Here is a 15,598-nt window from a genome sequence, read left to right as displayed (position 1 = left end):
CCTTGGAGAACAGGGCTGGTGGAGGACCAGAGCCAGAGCCAATTGAATTATAGCTGACTGCGCATTTTTGTGAGGTTTCTCTGCAGCTATCCCCATTTTACACATGAGGAAAACAGAACTGAAGTCCTGGTGAACTTTTGGGCCCTATCTGGGCACCAAAGTTCATACCTGGGGCCATCTGCCTTCAAAGCACAGGCCCTCACCCTAGAGGCTCTATGCTTTTATACGCTCAGTGCTGCCCGCTCCCTGGGGTTGTTTATGTAAAACAGCAGATTTCTTGGGAAGCAGAAGACATTATAGTTCTGACAGTTTATGTGGTTTAAGTTGTAACATGTGGGGATACGTGGCTAGACTGAGGGTGGGCGATGGGCAGGGAGGAGGAAGGTGGGAGTAATGGAAGTTACTAAATGCAAAGAATAATCATGAGGGTTGCTCTATAGACCATGCTGCGGATGTTTACGCAGAGACTGGATATCATCACAGCGGGTGGGACTGGGTAACCGCAGAAGTTTCTGCAAACCCTGGGCTTCCTTAGACCTTCAGGAAAGGGGGCAGTAAAGAGAAATGGATGCTGCAGATAGACTTCTGCTGAGGTCAGGACTTCCTGGCTGCCACTTCCCCCAGTCTCCTCTGGGGAGCACAGATGGGGGCGTCTGTGGCTTGTCACCACCAGGGGCAGAAGTAAGAGCTTGTGGGGGTCACCATGTGTCACCTTGAGGAAGGTCTCTACTGGCTCAGGGATCATGTGAGGAGTTGCCTCTTTCCTGAGCTGGTTGGCGCCCCATGGTGGGCTCAGCAGGGACAAAACAGCCCCTCTCCGTCACCCCCATCCCACTCACCCCCATCCCTGGGAACTGGGGGTTGGCAGGAAGTTGCTCCCCAAAGATTCCAAGCCTCCCGGGGATTTCACTAGTACGTCCACATTTCCAGGGATAAGAGGGGTCTGGAACCATGACCCAGGGAAGGATTGGTCTGTGAAATTTTTAGGAGGTGGAGGTTCAGAAAGATGAGAATTCATAGTAGATAATAAAAATGACCACTTCCCAAGCAGCCCCTAGACATTGGACCAGACCTTGAACGTAAGTTATTCAATCCTCCCAATCACCCAGTGACATGGGTCTTTTTAAATCGCCACCTTGCAGATGAGAAAGGAAGGCTCAGAGGGGTGAAGTGACTCACACAGGCAGTAGAGCAGCAGAAGGTGGACAGCTCAGAGCCCAACCGGTCCTCCTTGAAGCCGGCACTCCCTTCACCCACCCAGGTTGCCTGTCTGCCCTGCTGTCTGGGTAGAGAATAAAGATGCATGCAATAATTAGGAATGAAACAAGAAGTATTATTAAAAAATAAATGAACGAAACTGATTTTCCTGAGTAGCCTGAGGACTAAACATTGCCATGTAGTTGAGAAGACAGGTATTTTCATAGAGGTGAAAACAAAGGGTGCCTCGTGTCAGCCAGCTGTCAGGGTGGGAGTGCAGTGGGAGCTGGGTAGGCAAAACAGGATGCTCTTCTCGGAGGATGGGGACCCTCAAGTGCGGATGGGGTTTGAAGAGCAGAAGGGAAGCCCGGCTGCCAAAAGTTCCCACCCCTCATGGCTGGTACTGGGAGCAGGTGTATATTCAGGCAGGCGTCAGCTCCAAGTCCTGGATGGTAACTTGAAAGTAGGCTTGACTCTCATCTGTGTGTCCTAGGAGTGGATTTTCGAGTCAAAAACCTGCTGGTGGACAACAAGCGCTTTGCACTGCAGCTCTGGGACACAGCTGGCCAGGAGAGGTAATGGATGCTGTCGACATTAGTGGCCGAGCCTGGACTGCAGAGCAGTGGAGCCCAGCCCCGACCCGACCCGACTCCTACCAAGTGCAAATGCAGCTTGTACCCGCTGAGGATTCAGGAGGTGGGGGATGGAGAGATGAGCCCAGGCCCAGGGCAGGAGACAGGAGAGCGCACCCAGAGGCCCCCTCAGCCCAACACGGCCCTCAGGGCACAGCTACTCAATCACTTTTTTTTTTTTTTGGCCACACCTTGTGGCTTGTGAGATCTTAGTTCCCCAACCAGAGATTGAACCTATGCCCCCGTGAAGTGGAGGCTTGGACTCCCAGCCACTGGTCCTCCAGGGAAGTCCTCTCAGCTATCCTTCTGAAAATATTAGCTTTCGACTTTCTAGCTAAGCAGTAGCGATCAAAAGCTGAAAAGGGACATCATCTATGACCCAGAAGTTCTACTTCTAGAAATCCATTCTACTGATAAATTCATACTATATTATCCAAAGGCCCAAGATTGTTCACAGCAATAGTGTTTATATTATGAAACACTGGATGCCTCCTCAGCACCATCAGTAGTGGGCCAGTTAAATAAATTAGAGTCTCTTCACACAATAGAATATAATGAAGCCGGAGAAAAGATGGAGGATCCTCTTTATGTATCTTTGTGACCCCAAGGACTGTAGCCCTCGGGGCTCCTCTGTCCATGGAATTCTCCAGGCAAGAATAATGGAGTGGGTAGCCATTCCCTCCTCCAGAGGATCTTCCCAATCCAGGGATTGAACCTGGATCTTTGGCCTTGCAGGCAGGTTCTTTACCATCTGAGCCACCAGGAAAGTCACCCTTTATGTACCAATAGGGAAATATCTCTAAGACATTTTATTATCTGGAGAAAACAAAGAACAGAGTATTGAATATTAGTGAGTACAGTGTTTTACATTGTTTTTGCTTAAACAGTGTGTGTATGGGTGTGTGTGTGTGTGTGTGTGTGTGTGTATGAGTATATATATGCATTTTTGTATATGCATGAAATATCCCTGGGAGACTATTTGAATAATGGGTAACTCTGGTTGCCTCTGGGGAGGAGGGCTGGGTAGCTGCAGGATGAAGGTAGAGTTGCCTGAGAGAGACTTTTCATTAGATGCCCTTTGGTACCTTTTGAAATCTGAGCCATGAGGACTGTTAACCTATTCAACAATAAGCACACCGGAAGAAGGAAAATACACGCACACCCTCTCTGGGAAGCAGTTAGAAGCCTATGTAGCAGCTGAGGCCTAGAGAGGCCGGAGCCTGGGGTCAGGGTGCCTGGCATCACTGGCGCGGACTGTCTGGGCAGGTACCACAGCGTGACCCGGCAGCTGCTCCGCAAGGCTGACGGCGTGGTGCTCATGTACGACGTCACCTCCCAGGAGAGCTTTGTCCACGTGCGCTACTGGCTGGACTGTCTCCGGGTGAGCTGCTGGCTGCTGGGGCTGGGCCCAGTGTGCAGTCAAGAGGGAACTTGTGTCTTTCCCACTCCTTTCTTTGTCCCAGGATTACAAAGGACACAACGGACATGTGGGTGACAATCTGCTGAGGGCATGTGGCTGGTTGGGCTGGGAGCGTAGTAGTACAAAGAAGCCACAACCACATAGCACGGTCTCCAAAACAAACTGCTTCCTGTTTCCTTCCTGTGACCATTTCTCTACTATGCACCAAAGCTCTGTGATGTATTCTTAACACCTGGGGATAATGCAAGTCTAGTGCCACTCTAGATGATCACTCCTTTGTCCATATATGTCTAGTCCTTTCCCCCACATATGTATTTGATATACGTAAGAATGAAATTCATATCCTGAAATTCTAGAGCACGTACTAGCACAGAAGAGGGATATGAAGAAAGACATGTTGTCTTCTCTCTAGAAGTTTCTGGTCTAGTTGAAGAGATGCCAAGGAAGGAGAATAAAGTAATAGTTGAGGGAAACTGGGTTCTGATGAGACCTGGGTTTGAATCCCAACTACCCCATCCCAACTCTGTAACCTCGGACAAGTGACTTAAACTCTCTGAATTCAATTGCCCAACTTTTCTCACAGAGGAGTTGTGAGGATTAACGTTTATAACTGCTTTCAGCACAGTACCTGGTATATAGTGAACTCTCCATTAACAGAAGCTATTATTATTATCATCCATAAAACAGTTAGGAGATGAGTCAAGGCAGCCCGTGTAATCTAACGCTAGGCTGTTCAGCACAGGCAGGAAACGACAGGCCTGGGCAGGAGCAATCCAGGAAGGCTTCTGAGGGGAGGTGACTTTGAGGTTGGCCTTGGAGAGTGGGTGACATGTTTGCAGGCTGAGAGGAGGGGTAGGTTTGCTGCAGATGGAAGGGAATGCATCAGAGGTGGGAAGAGCATGGAGTGGGTGTGATATAGAAAGTGGGCTGTGTGTGTAGGGTGGGGAGAGGCACAGGGTCAGCTTTTCCTGGAGGGCAGGGTCAGATCCACCCAGGGCCTGGCTCACAGCAGGTGCCCGACACGTGTGGCTGAGGGAACATGTTCTGTGTGCAGGATGCAGAATCTGATGACGTGGTCATCCTTCTCTTGGGAAACAAGACGGACTGTGAGGAGTATCGGCAAGTGTCCACTGAGGCTGGGCAGCAACTGGCCCAGGTGAGCAGCTGGACATCTGGCGGGTAGTGAATAGGTCACCCTGGGCCGGGCCACAGAGAACCTGGGCTCCTGCCCCTGCTCATCAGAGACTAACAGCCTTCCACCCACCCGGGCCCAAGACCCGGACATGAGACGGCAACAGAGAGCAGGACATTGAACCTTACTGTTGCATTAGCAAATCCCCACAGTGTCCTGACCTACATAAAAAGTACCTTCAGAGTAAAAAGCTTTTCAGGCTTCACTTAAAATTCCCAGTCAAATCTTCATTTTATCTCTGGTCTCTAATTAACTTAACATTCCTTCTAATTTATTCTATCTTAAGACCCAAATTCTTCCCTGGAAAGATTGCATCAAAGCCCCACCACCAGACAGGGGAGCATGGATACAATTTATTTTTGAGTAGAGTTGAACTACGTTCCAGAAAATCTGGAGAATAATTAAGATGGAAAAAAGTCTCACTCCCCACCCTACCTCTGACACCACCCCTCTTGACATTTCCATATCGTATTTCCTTCCCATTTCTTCTCTCATTTCTCCTAACCATGAGGTCATCACTGTGGCTTCTGGTTGGTGGGAATTTTTTCCTCTTAAAAGTCATAGCTCACCGCCTTTGACAGGAACTCCTCTAGCAATTTATCCTAAGGAAAGAGTCAGAAATAATAGTTCCTAAGAGAAGAACGTAATAGATCCTGTGTATAATTGAACGTGTTTGTATGAGAATGTTCTTTATGAGAACACTTGGCAACATTTGGTGGTTAATTTGTGGAGCTTCATGCAAAAAGGTAGCATTTGCCATTAAGAATCCTGTTCTGAAAAATATTTAAGGTTGTGGAGGAAATGCTTATAATATAATGTTAAGTCAGAAAAATAGCCATGTCTCTGGGGACAGGTTAGGTTGAATCATATGAGATTGCTGATATTTGACTGTTTGGCATCTATCAGAGCAGCAATTTCATACAGTTTAACCTAACAGTATAATGATATTTAGCCCACACTCCACACCCCCAATAATAAAGGGTCATATAAAAGAGAATGGAAATATTGGATTGGCCAAAAAGTTCATTCCATTCTTTTCTAAAGAGGCTTTGGTCAACTCAACATATATTCAAACACTAACAAAAGTGGCTTATAATTTGCACTTACATTTTTCACTAAAAAAATTTATTTACTTATTTATTTATATTTGGCTGTGCTGGGTCCTCATTGCTGAGCAGGCTTTCTCCAGTTGCGGCAAGTGGGGCTACTCTCCAGTTGCGGTGGGCTGGCTTCTCACTGCAGTGGTTTGTCTTGTTGCAGACCATGTGCTCTAGGGAGCCTGAGCTCAGAAACTGTGGCTCCTGGACTCTAGAGCACAACCTGTATAGTTGCGGCACACAGGCTTAGTTGCGTGGCATGTGGGATCTTCCCAGATCTGGGATGGAACCTGTGTCTCCTGCCTTAGTAGGCAGATTCGTTATCACTGAGCCGGCAGGGAAGCCCTGTACTTACAAATTTTTATGCTATATTTCCCAATATTTCCCCCAATTCAATACTTCTGAAATTGAAAACATAATATATATATATATATATATATATATATATATATATATATATACACACAAACAACAAATGACTTTAAAGAGCTTCTCAGGTGGCACAGTGGTAAATCCATGTGCAATGCAGGAGGCGCAAGAGACACAGCTTCCATCTCTGGGTCAGGAAGATCCCCTGGAGTAGGAAATGGCATCCCGTTCCAGTATTCTTGCCTGGAAAATTCCATGGACAAAGGAGTCTGATGGGCTGCAGTCCATGGGGTCACAAAGAGTCAGACACGACTGAGCAAACACAGACAACTTAAAAATATCCCCAAGGACATTTCTCCTAATTGGAATACGGGCTTCCCACCATTACTCTGAAGGCTGTGGGGTGTTTCTGGGTGGCGTCTTTGACACCTTGGCCAGCCAAAATGGAGAGACAGTGGGCAGAGGGGCAAGGCTGGGGACCATGGAGACGGGGAGACAGAGACAGGCTGCCTTGCCCCTTGGGGTTGGCTTGGGGATGTACTGGATGGGACTCTGTCTGATGGTCGGGTCTTCGGTGGTGGGGGCTGCCACCTGGACTCTCGGGGGTCTCCTCCACGGCACCTGTACCCCCATCTATCTGGCTGCAGGAGCTGGGGGTCTCCTTTGGAGAGTGCAGCGCTGCGCTGGGTCACAACATCCTGGAGCCCGTGGTGCACCTGGCCCGGTGAGTGCTGCCCTACCCCTCCCCGCCCAGAACCTCCTGGACAGCCTTTAGCTGACTCCTGCGGGAGGGGAGGCCCATCTGAGGAAGCACCTGAGAAAGCACAGGGCTCAGAAGCCTGGGGAAGGAGTGAGAGCCCTGTGAGGAGTCTCCCGACTCCAGGTCCACCAGTCCTGTCAGCGGCCCCACCTCCTGGAAGTCTCCGTCCCCTCTCTGAGCCTCCGTGCCCTCCCAAGCTTCCAGTGACTTCCACTGCATTTAGAATAAAATTCAGATGCCTCCCAAAGGCCCGGATAGGCTCCAGTGCCATCTCCCTGCCCCCCACCTGGCCCCCTCAGTCATGAGCTTAAGCCACTCAGAGGAACCCTCCCTGACCACACCTGCTCCCACCACTATTCTGAATCTCGTTCTCTGTGTCCCTCAAAACCCTTCTTCTTCTTCTTTTTTTTTCCCAGCAGCAAAGAGCAACTTGAGGGATCTTAGTTCCCCGACCAGGGATCAAACCCGGGCCTTCAGAGTGAGAGCTCGGAGTCCTAACCACTGGACTGCCAGGGAAGTCCCACAAAGCCTTTCTTGGCAAACTGTCGTTTCAGAGTTTGTCCGTTTTCCTGACGCTGACTGCCTTCCCCACCAGGCTGGAGATCTAGCAGGGCCAAGTCTTTTTGGTTCATCTCCTCCCCGTTCAGTCCCTGGGTCAGAAAGATCCCCTGGAGAAGGAAATGGCAACCCACTCCAGTATTCTTGCCTGGAGAACTTCACGGGCAGAAGAACGTGGTGGCCTGTAGCCCACGGGGTCGCAAAAAGTCGGACATGACTGAGTGACTACCACTTCCTCCCTCTGAAGCCTGGCGCATGTCGGTGTTCAATTAATGAATGAAATGAGAGAGGTGGGAGGGGTCTTGGGTGACACGATCTCTAGGTCCCTTCTCTGACAAAGCAACTTTCAGAGTGAGCTTGCTGAACTGCAAACCTGATCCCGTCTGATCCCTGGGACAGGAAACCGCTCACTGACTTCCTTCTGCTTTAGAATAAAAGCCCTACTTTGGCTTCCTGGCTGGCAGAGCCCTGAATCCTCACTGCCTCCAGGGCTTCTTTCTGGCTGTTCAGTCCTTAGGCTCTGTGATTTAGGACAACGCCAGGCACACAGGAAATACACTGTGAATTAAAGAATGAACGAAGAGGCTTTAATTCACCGATCCCCCAGCTCTCTCCTGACACTAAGCCTTTGCCCTTTGCCTAGAACTCAGCCTTCCCTCTTTTCTGCAAGCGGACCCTTGTCCAGTGCTCCGTCTCGGCTCCCACACTGCTTCCTTGCACCCTAAATCCTTCCAGGATCTGGTGTGAAGTCCCTCTTTGTGCCGCCCCATTCCTGGGTCCTGGTGGCCCCTTCCCGTCTCGGTCTCCCACACTACACAAGACGTGACCTGCTGGCGTCACGGTCATAATCAGAGTCCCTTGCCCCTGGCACGCAGTAGGCTGCAGAGAATGCTAGGGAAGAGACAGAAAGGTGTTTCATGCCATGTGGAACGCAGGGCAGGGGCAGAGCAGAAGTTCAGGGGGTCCAGCCCCCAGCTGCACCCTTGGGTCCCTCCCTGCTGCCTCTGGCAGGTGAGAAAGAGGACTGATGCCCGGGCATCTTCACGCAGGTCCCTCAAGATGCAAGAAGAGCGCCTGAAGGGCTCGCTGGTGGAGGTGGCCCCCGAGAAGCCTCCAAAGAGAGCTGGCTGCTGCTCCTGAGGCGCTGGCCTGGCCGGGGTGGGCTGGCCACCTCCCTGGGTTTCCTGTGCCTTGGCTCCTGTCCCACCCGCCTGGACACAGCAGTGACAGAGATGACTAGCTCAGAAGTTCTGGAAAACCGTCCTTGGGTCAGGACTCAGACCCCAGGGCAGAGGCTGCACCAATGTTGGCCTTTACACTCCCAGAGAGGGACTTTTCTGAGTAATAAGGTTGGTGGGGTGGGGATGGGGGGCCAGTTAAAACTCTTTAAAGAAAGGAAAAGTCCAGAAAAAGGACTTAAGGAAAATACACCACAGTATTGGCAAAACATCTCTAAGTGATAAAATTATAGGGTAAAGGTGTGGGGGTGTTTTCCTTTTTACATGTATTTGTATTTACAGATCTTCTACGATGACTGGGTATTCCTTCTGTAGTCAGAAATAAGAATAAATCTTGAGGGGCGGGAGGGAAACTTTTCAAAGAGCTTGCTTCGGTGCTGATTCCTAATTGAAATGGCCTGTTAATTGCAAAGTACTCTGTTTATTAAAGCAGTCCCACTGTTCCATGCCTGGCAAAGCTGGTGAACCTTGTCATTCTCAATGTGTTGGTTTGCAAACAGAGGGTTTCTTTCAAGCAGAATCTGATTCCTGGGGAAGAGCTGATGGCCCCTGGTATGTTCCATTCCCCTCATCTCACTGAGCCCCAACCCCACTCTCTTTTCCCAAGATCTGCGTCTAAGGGCTCAAATTTGGGGACCTCACCCCCTGCTCCATGCCATGGTGCCTCTGATGCCAACCTCGGCCTTGAGGATACACTTGTCAATTTCTGGATACACTCAAAGTGCAGCTGGGGTGTGGCTGGGGGAGCCTGGGAGCAGCAGGAAACTGGATTCAGATTATTCAGAGGCTCCTCTTTGGAGTTTTTGCGAGAGTTCCCAGAATTACACAACATTCGCCTCCTGAAAGGTGGCTGTACGTTATAACCCGGGGCCGGGGATTTCAGTGCCCTTGGGGAGCTTGCTTTGAAAGCCTTAGATGGCCTCGGGTGTTATGCTATCTCCTGTCATCAGTGTTTGCTGTAAATGTGGACTGTCACATCTTACCATTAACCACAGAAATGCTTACCAGGTACTGTGGTCCAGAGTGGGCACGTTGCTGAATCTGGTTCTTCTTAATCATTCGGATATTGGTGACTTCCTCCTCTGAATCAGAGGAAACCTCAGTTTTGTAGACAGACAAGCAAATTCAGTTCCAGAGACAGAGGTTCAGAGAGAGAGACTGAAGGAGAAAGAGGAGGGCAAGAGACAGCGGAAAGAGACAGCAGAAATAGAGACACCGATGTAGAGAACAAATGTATGGATACCAAGGGGGAAGGGTGGTGGTGGGAGGAATTGAGAGACTGGGACTGACACCCATATACACTATTGATACCACATATAAAATAGATAACCAATGAAAGCATACTGTACCGCACAGGGAAGTCTACCTAATGCACGGCAGTGACCTGAATAGGAAGGAAGTCCAGAAGGGAGGGGACATAGGATTACGTGTGGCTGATTCATTGTGCTGTGAAGTAGAAACTAACGCAACACTGTCAAGCAACTGCACTCGAGTAAAAATTAATTATATATATATAAAAAAGCCTCTGTTCTTGGTCCTTATCCCTCTGCTCAGTTCTACACGACTGAGCTCTCTGTCACCAGAGGCAAACAAGCAGAAGCCAGGGAACACTTGGCAAAGAGGTGAGGTGGAGAAGATTCCTGTATCAGAAGGCAGCAAAGGTTACATTAGATTCCTTTAGTGGGTCCCATCTCTAGTGCAGAACAATCCCTGTGATCAGCTGCTTCTCTTAGCAGTCTGCCTCAATGATTCTTTCTCAGCCCCTGTGTCTTCCCCCTCCCTGGGTCCTGGGAGCCCACAGCCCTCCTCCTGTTCTGAGCAGGTTTTAGGCCCTAGTGTGCTCAGAGAAAGACAGCCAGAGACATTCAGAGACAGGAAGAGGTGGGCCGGCGTAAGTGATGCCGAGCCCTGGCTGAGAGTGGGGGCCAAGTCCTGCTGTGGCTCATGGCCCTCTCTCTGGGGTCTGGGGATCTGGCAGTCATCAGCATCTCTGTCCTACCGGTCAGCGAGTTAATGAGGCAGGTCGGCAGGGTGTGATTCCTGGGGGAGTGGTAGAGCGGATAGCGCCCCTGTCCTTTGGGGGAATCTGGTACAGCAGTGCCCCTCTGCCCGCCCCTCCCATCTCAGCTCTGTCCCCGCCCCGGGCAGCTAGCTCCTTGGAGGTGGGGTGCTAGAAGGAACGGCACCCCTGCCCAGAACCTTCTCTTAGCTTTCGCAGACTGGATCCAGCTTCACGGCAGAGCACAGAGGTGGAGGAGTCACCAGTCTGCCCTGGTGTCAAAGGGCCCCACGTCACCAAGCAGAGCCCAGGAACTTCCGAGCAGCACAGGCAGGTGAGGAGGCAGCAGGAGGGACTCAGGATAGACCTCAGAGTGAACTTCCAGGCAAGGGGTGAGTTCTCAGGGCATGTCCGTCTAGGGGGCTCTGGTCACAACTTAGCTTGAAGCTGATGAAGAAACAGAGGGTGGGACTACGTTGATGGGTCTCAGGGTTTGGAGTGAGAAGGGGAGGGCAGGAGGATAAAATGGAGTCTGGGCAGGGGTGGCAGAAAAGAGATTTTTTGGAACTGATAGTGGGCAGGATCAGAACACTAGCCATCATTTACCAAGCACTTGCTACGCTAGGCACTGTTCTGAGCACGTAACTCGTATTACCTCATTTAATCCTCACATCAGCCTCACGAGATGGGGCCTGTTATTAATCCCCATTTTACAGATAAGGAAAGTTACACAGAGAAGATCGAGTAGATTGTAGATGGATTCCCCAGTGGCTCAGTGATAAAAAAAGAATCCGTCTGCAATGCAGGAGACGTAGGTCCGATCTCTGGGTCGGGAAGATGCCCTGGAGGAGGGCATGGCAACCCACTTTAGTACCCTTGCCTGGAGAATCCCCATGGACAGAGGAGCCTGGCAGGCTACAGTCCATAGGGTCGTAGAGAGTTGGACACGAATGAAGCAACAAGCTCGCTCACACACGCATCTAAGCAAGTGGTTGAGGGAGGCTTTAAACTCAGGCTCTAGTGACTATAAGCTTAACCCTGAAGTTATAGACCTTTCTATAGACTACAGATCAGAGAAGGCAATGGCAACCCACTCCAGTACTCTTGCCTGGAAAATCCCATGGACGGAGGAGCCTGGTAGGCTGCAGTCCATGGGGTCGCGAAGAGTCGGACACGACTGAGCAACTTCACTTTCACTTTTCACTTTCATGCATTGGAGAAGGACATGGCAACCCACTCCAGTGTTCTTGCCTGGAGAATCCCAGGGATGGGGGAGCCTGGTGGGCTGCCGTCTACGGGCAGAGTTAGAGTCGGACACGACTGAAGCGACTTAGCATAGACTACAGATAGGGCAGCAGCAAGGTCCTTTGAGCCTTTTCTTTTCCCCATCCCTTCGCCCTTTCCCTCCCCTCCTCTCCAATCATGTTTCGCATCATCAGCAGGCAAGTCTGGGCCAGACGGAAGAAACAAAAAAGCGATGACAAAGAACTGGAGAGTGGCATTCATCCGGGCAGTTAGGGTGTTAGGGGGTCCCTCAGTTTCTCCTTCCCCTGCAGTCCCTGGAACCAGAGTCTGAGACCTGGGGTGTCGGCAGCAGAATCTACAGAGACCTCCCCACCTACTGTCTCTTCTCAGGCAAGTGGCTGCCATGGCACCCTGAGAACAAGCAAAGCCTCTGCAGGAGGGACTCAGGGGACCCCTGGCTCTGAGCCAGCTGTAGAGGGGCTTTCCAACCCCCGCTCCCTGCTCAGGAGACAAGGGGATGTAAACAAGAATCAGGATCCCACTGAACTGTCTTTTTTGCTGCTTGTTTGCCTAGTACCTGGTTCTGGGTAAATGCTCAGGAAATATTTATTTAGTTTCTGAGTTAAGGGGTAAGCTGCCTTTCACTAAAGCTCTGGGGTCCTGGCCTGTCTGTGACATGCAAGACGAAGGCATCAGCCCCTGAGCCAGCTCTGGGATGACTTGACCCCGTCTCTCAGCCTGTGCGCTCTCACGCTGGGACTCCCCACATCCTCAGCAGAGGTGATGGGCTGGGCGCAGTGCAGCAGTTCCCCTACCCTGCCAGTAAGCAGCTCAGCATGGGCACTGAAGGCAGTGGTTTCCAAGCTGGTCTTTCAAAACTGCCAAACCCAAACCAGTCAGATCGGGTCTTTGGAGTGTGACCCATGAATTAATATTTTTTTGGCTGCACCAAGTGACATGAGGTATCTTAAATTCCCTGACCAGAGATTTGAGCCCGTGCCCCCTGAAGTGGAAGCGCAGAGTCTTAACCACTGACCACCCAGGAAGTCCCAGTATTAGTGTTATTTTTTTTTAAACTCTTCAGCTGATCCCAATGTGCAAACATGCTTGGGAAGCACTTGTTGGGGCTTTATTCCTTTCTCAAAGCCCTTGCATATTCGTTTTTCCACTTGAACTTCAAATTAAAACTTGCTCATTTCACAGGCAGCGTGAGGTTTTGTTTAAAAACATGTATAGTGCATATATATATTTATATACTAAATAAATATATATACTATGCTAAATATATAATATATATGCTATCCTAAATATGTAGACTACACTACATATATATACTACATAAGTATACTAAGTACAGTATACTTGTATGTATATGACACTAGTATATATATATATAGTATACACACTACATATATGTAATATACTTCTACATATATGTAGTACACTAAGTATATCTATATATACTAAGTCTGCTACTGCTAAGTCGCTTCAGTCGTGTCCGACTCTGTGCAACCCCATAGACAGCAGCCCACCAGGCTCCCCCGTCCCTGGGATTCTCCAGGCACTGGAGTTGGTGCCATTTCCTTCTCCAATGCATGAAAGTGAAAAGTGAAAGTGAAGTTGCTCAGTCGTGTCCGACTCTTCGCGACCCCATGGACTGCAGCCTACCAGGCTCCTCCGTCCAGGGGATTTTTCCAGGCAAGAGTATTGGAGGGGGGTGCCATTGCCTTCTCCAATACTTAGTATATATACTTAGTATATATAATACTTTCTATATATATATACTTAGTATACTACATATATGTAGTGTGTATACTATATATATATACTAGTGTCATATACATGCTAGTAATATATATAGTATTACTATATATTATGATATATAGTAATATATAATATACAGCAATATATAATATATAGTAATATACAATATTACAATATTATATATAGTATACTATATTATATATAATATATAATATTATAGTAATATCATATATAATATATAAATACAGATATATATACTATAATAAACATATATACTAATATATAAATATTTATCAGATTCAATTTGTACTCCCTGCAAAATTTTAGAAATACAGCAGTTATGAAGAAAGTGAAAATCACCTCCATCTCGTCCTTGAGGGACATTTACTGTTGACACCTGTTTTACTTCCTTTATTTCCTCGATTCCTTATAGATGAGGCTGAGCAGCGCAAGCCACACGAGCGGCACTCCCAAGTAGCAGAGTCAGGATTTGAACCCAGGGCTCTGACGGGGCACTGACAGAGCCCATCCCACCAGGTTGCTGAGAGGTCTGGAGGGGCTGGGGTAGGCCCGGGGCACCCACCGTGTGCAGGGGTCTGTGAAAGGAGGGAGCTCGGCAGGGAAAGAGGAAGGCGGCCTGCGGGCTGGCTTCTGTAATGTCCTCGTGTGTCTGGAGCAGCAGAATGGAGGCCAACACCACGTCCAGCGCTGGGCTCACGGCCACAGCCGAGCGACCGCTCCGACTCGTCTTTGTGGGGGTCTGTGGCCTCATCCTGCTGGTGGGGTTGCTGGCCAATGGGCTGATGCTGCTGGTGGTGGGCCGGGGCCCGGGTGCCCCCTGCCCGCTCCTCTCCTTGACCAACAGCCTCATGGTGAACATCACGCTGTCCGACCTGCTCTTCCTGGCCTGTGTGGTGCCGGTGCTCCTGCTGAGCTTCCTGCAGCAGGACTGGTGGCTGGGCCCCACCGTCTGCACCACCAGCCAGGCCGTCAACAGCGCCACCATGTTCTGCACCTTCTACAGCATGGTGGCCACGGCGCTCCTGCGCCACGTGGCCGTGGCCCGGCCTGACCTGGCCCTCCCATCCGGCCCGGGTGTCCGCCGGCTGCTCTGTGGGGCCATGTGGGCCCTGGGCCTCACGGCCTCGCTGCCCACCTGGCTGTTCCAGCGAGCGGTCGTGGAGGAGGGGGCCCGGGCCTGCCTCTTGCTTCTGAACCCTGCTCAGACCTCCTTCTACTTCACGCTCCTGGGAGCCCTGGCCTTCCTGCCTTGCGTGCTGGGGCTGGGCTGCTCTTTCGGCCACGTGGGCTGGCTCCTGTGGACGCAGCCCCGGGGCCCCGTGGGGGAGAGCGCCCGGGAGCACCGGGAGAACACCGGGCTCATCCTCGTGGTGCTGGTGGTCTTCGTGCTGATGTGGGGGCCCTGCTCCGTGCTGGGCTACGTGGCGGCTGTGGGTGACCTGCCTGCCACGCCCATGGCTCACATGGCCTCCAGCCTCTGCACTCTCCTGGCCTACTCCAATTGCGCTGTCAGCCCCCTCCTCTGCTTCTACCTCTCTCGCCCCTTCCGGGCCAGGCTCGGGGACCTCTTTCGCAGGCCGCTGGCAGCCAGGCATCCCAGGGCTGCTGGCGGAGCTGGTGTGGTGATGGAGAGTGTCCAGCCTGGACGTGATGGGGCCCCGGGAAGCCCCTGGGGCCTGGTGGGGGTCTGAGAGGTTAGGCTGATGGGAAGGCTGAAATTCAATAGAGATGGGAAGACCCCTAGCAACATTAGATCCCATCCCCTTCAATTTACCAGTGGGGAGACGAAGATCCAGAGATGGGAGGCAGCCCAGCAAAGGTGATGCAGCAGTTAAATAGCAACTAGATCATGGCACCTGTTTTACCTTGGGGCTCAGATGGATACCTATGGGCTCCAGGGCTTTCTAGGTGTATAACCTGAAAAGTCCCTTAACCTCTCTATGCCTCAGTTTTCTCGTCTGGAAAGTAGAATTCTGATAGTACCCTTTTCACAGGTTGTTATGAAGATAAACTTCCCGAATATACAGTGCTTAAAAGAATGCCTGGTGCTTAGTAAATGAGTATTGGTCATTACTATTATTAGTATAATCTCATTTTTGTTAATTC

At 50.4% G+C, this 15,598-nt stretch overlaps 2 protein-coding genes across 2 annotated transcripts in view; both read left to right on the top strand.

Moving 5' to 3' along the window:
- RAB44 (RAB44, member RAS oncogene family) overlaps positions 1–8,878 on the top strand; it is a 38,390-nt gene extending 29,512 nt beyond the window's left edge. Inside the window, exons 10-14 of the mRNA XM_055571571.1 lie at positions 1,691–1,772; positions 3,096–3,210; positions 4,304–4,405; positions 6,555–6,631; positions 8,275–8,878. Coding sequence (XP_055427546.1) covers positions 1,691–1,772; positions 3,096–3,210; positions 4,304–4,405; positions 6,555–6,631; positions 8,275–8,365 — 467 coding nt within the window. The 3' untranslated portion in view covers positions 8,366–8,878. The remainder of the gene's footprint in view (positions 1–1,690; positions 1,773–3,095; positions 3,211–4,303; positions 4,406–6,554; positions 6,632–8,274) is intronic.
- Positions 8,879–14,154: 5,276 nt separating this feature from the next.
- LOC129647236 (galanin receptor type 3-like) lies at positions 14,155–15,183 on the top strand. Its single transcript, XM_055574418.1, has one exon. It carries the CDS (start codon positions 14,155–14,157, stop codon positions 15,181–15,183), a length of 1,029 nt encoding a protein of 342 aa, XP_055430393.1.
- The last annotated feature ends 415 nt before the right edge of the window (positions 15,184–15,598 follow it).

The sequence above is a fragment of the Bubalus kerabau genome, chromosome 3 (genome assembly GCF_029407905.1).
Source record: "Bubalus kerabau isolate K-KA32 ecotype Philippines breed swamp buffalo chromosome 3, PCC_UOA_SB_1v2, whole genome shotgun sequence".
Lineage (NCBI taxonomy): Eukaryota > Metazoa > Chordata > Mammalia > Artiodactyla > Bovidae > Bubalus > Bubalus kerabau.
The sequence above is the reverse complement of the archived record's forward strand: the minus strand, read 5'-3'. Positions and strand labels throughout refer to the sequence as shown.

Coding starts and splice junctions, on each gene's coding strand:
- LOC129647236 (XM_055574418.1), top strand. CDS start 14,155: ATGGAGGCCAACACCACGTCCAGCGCTGGGCTCACGGCCACAGCCGAG.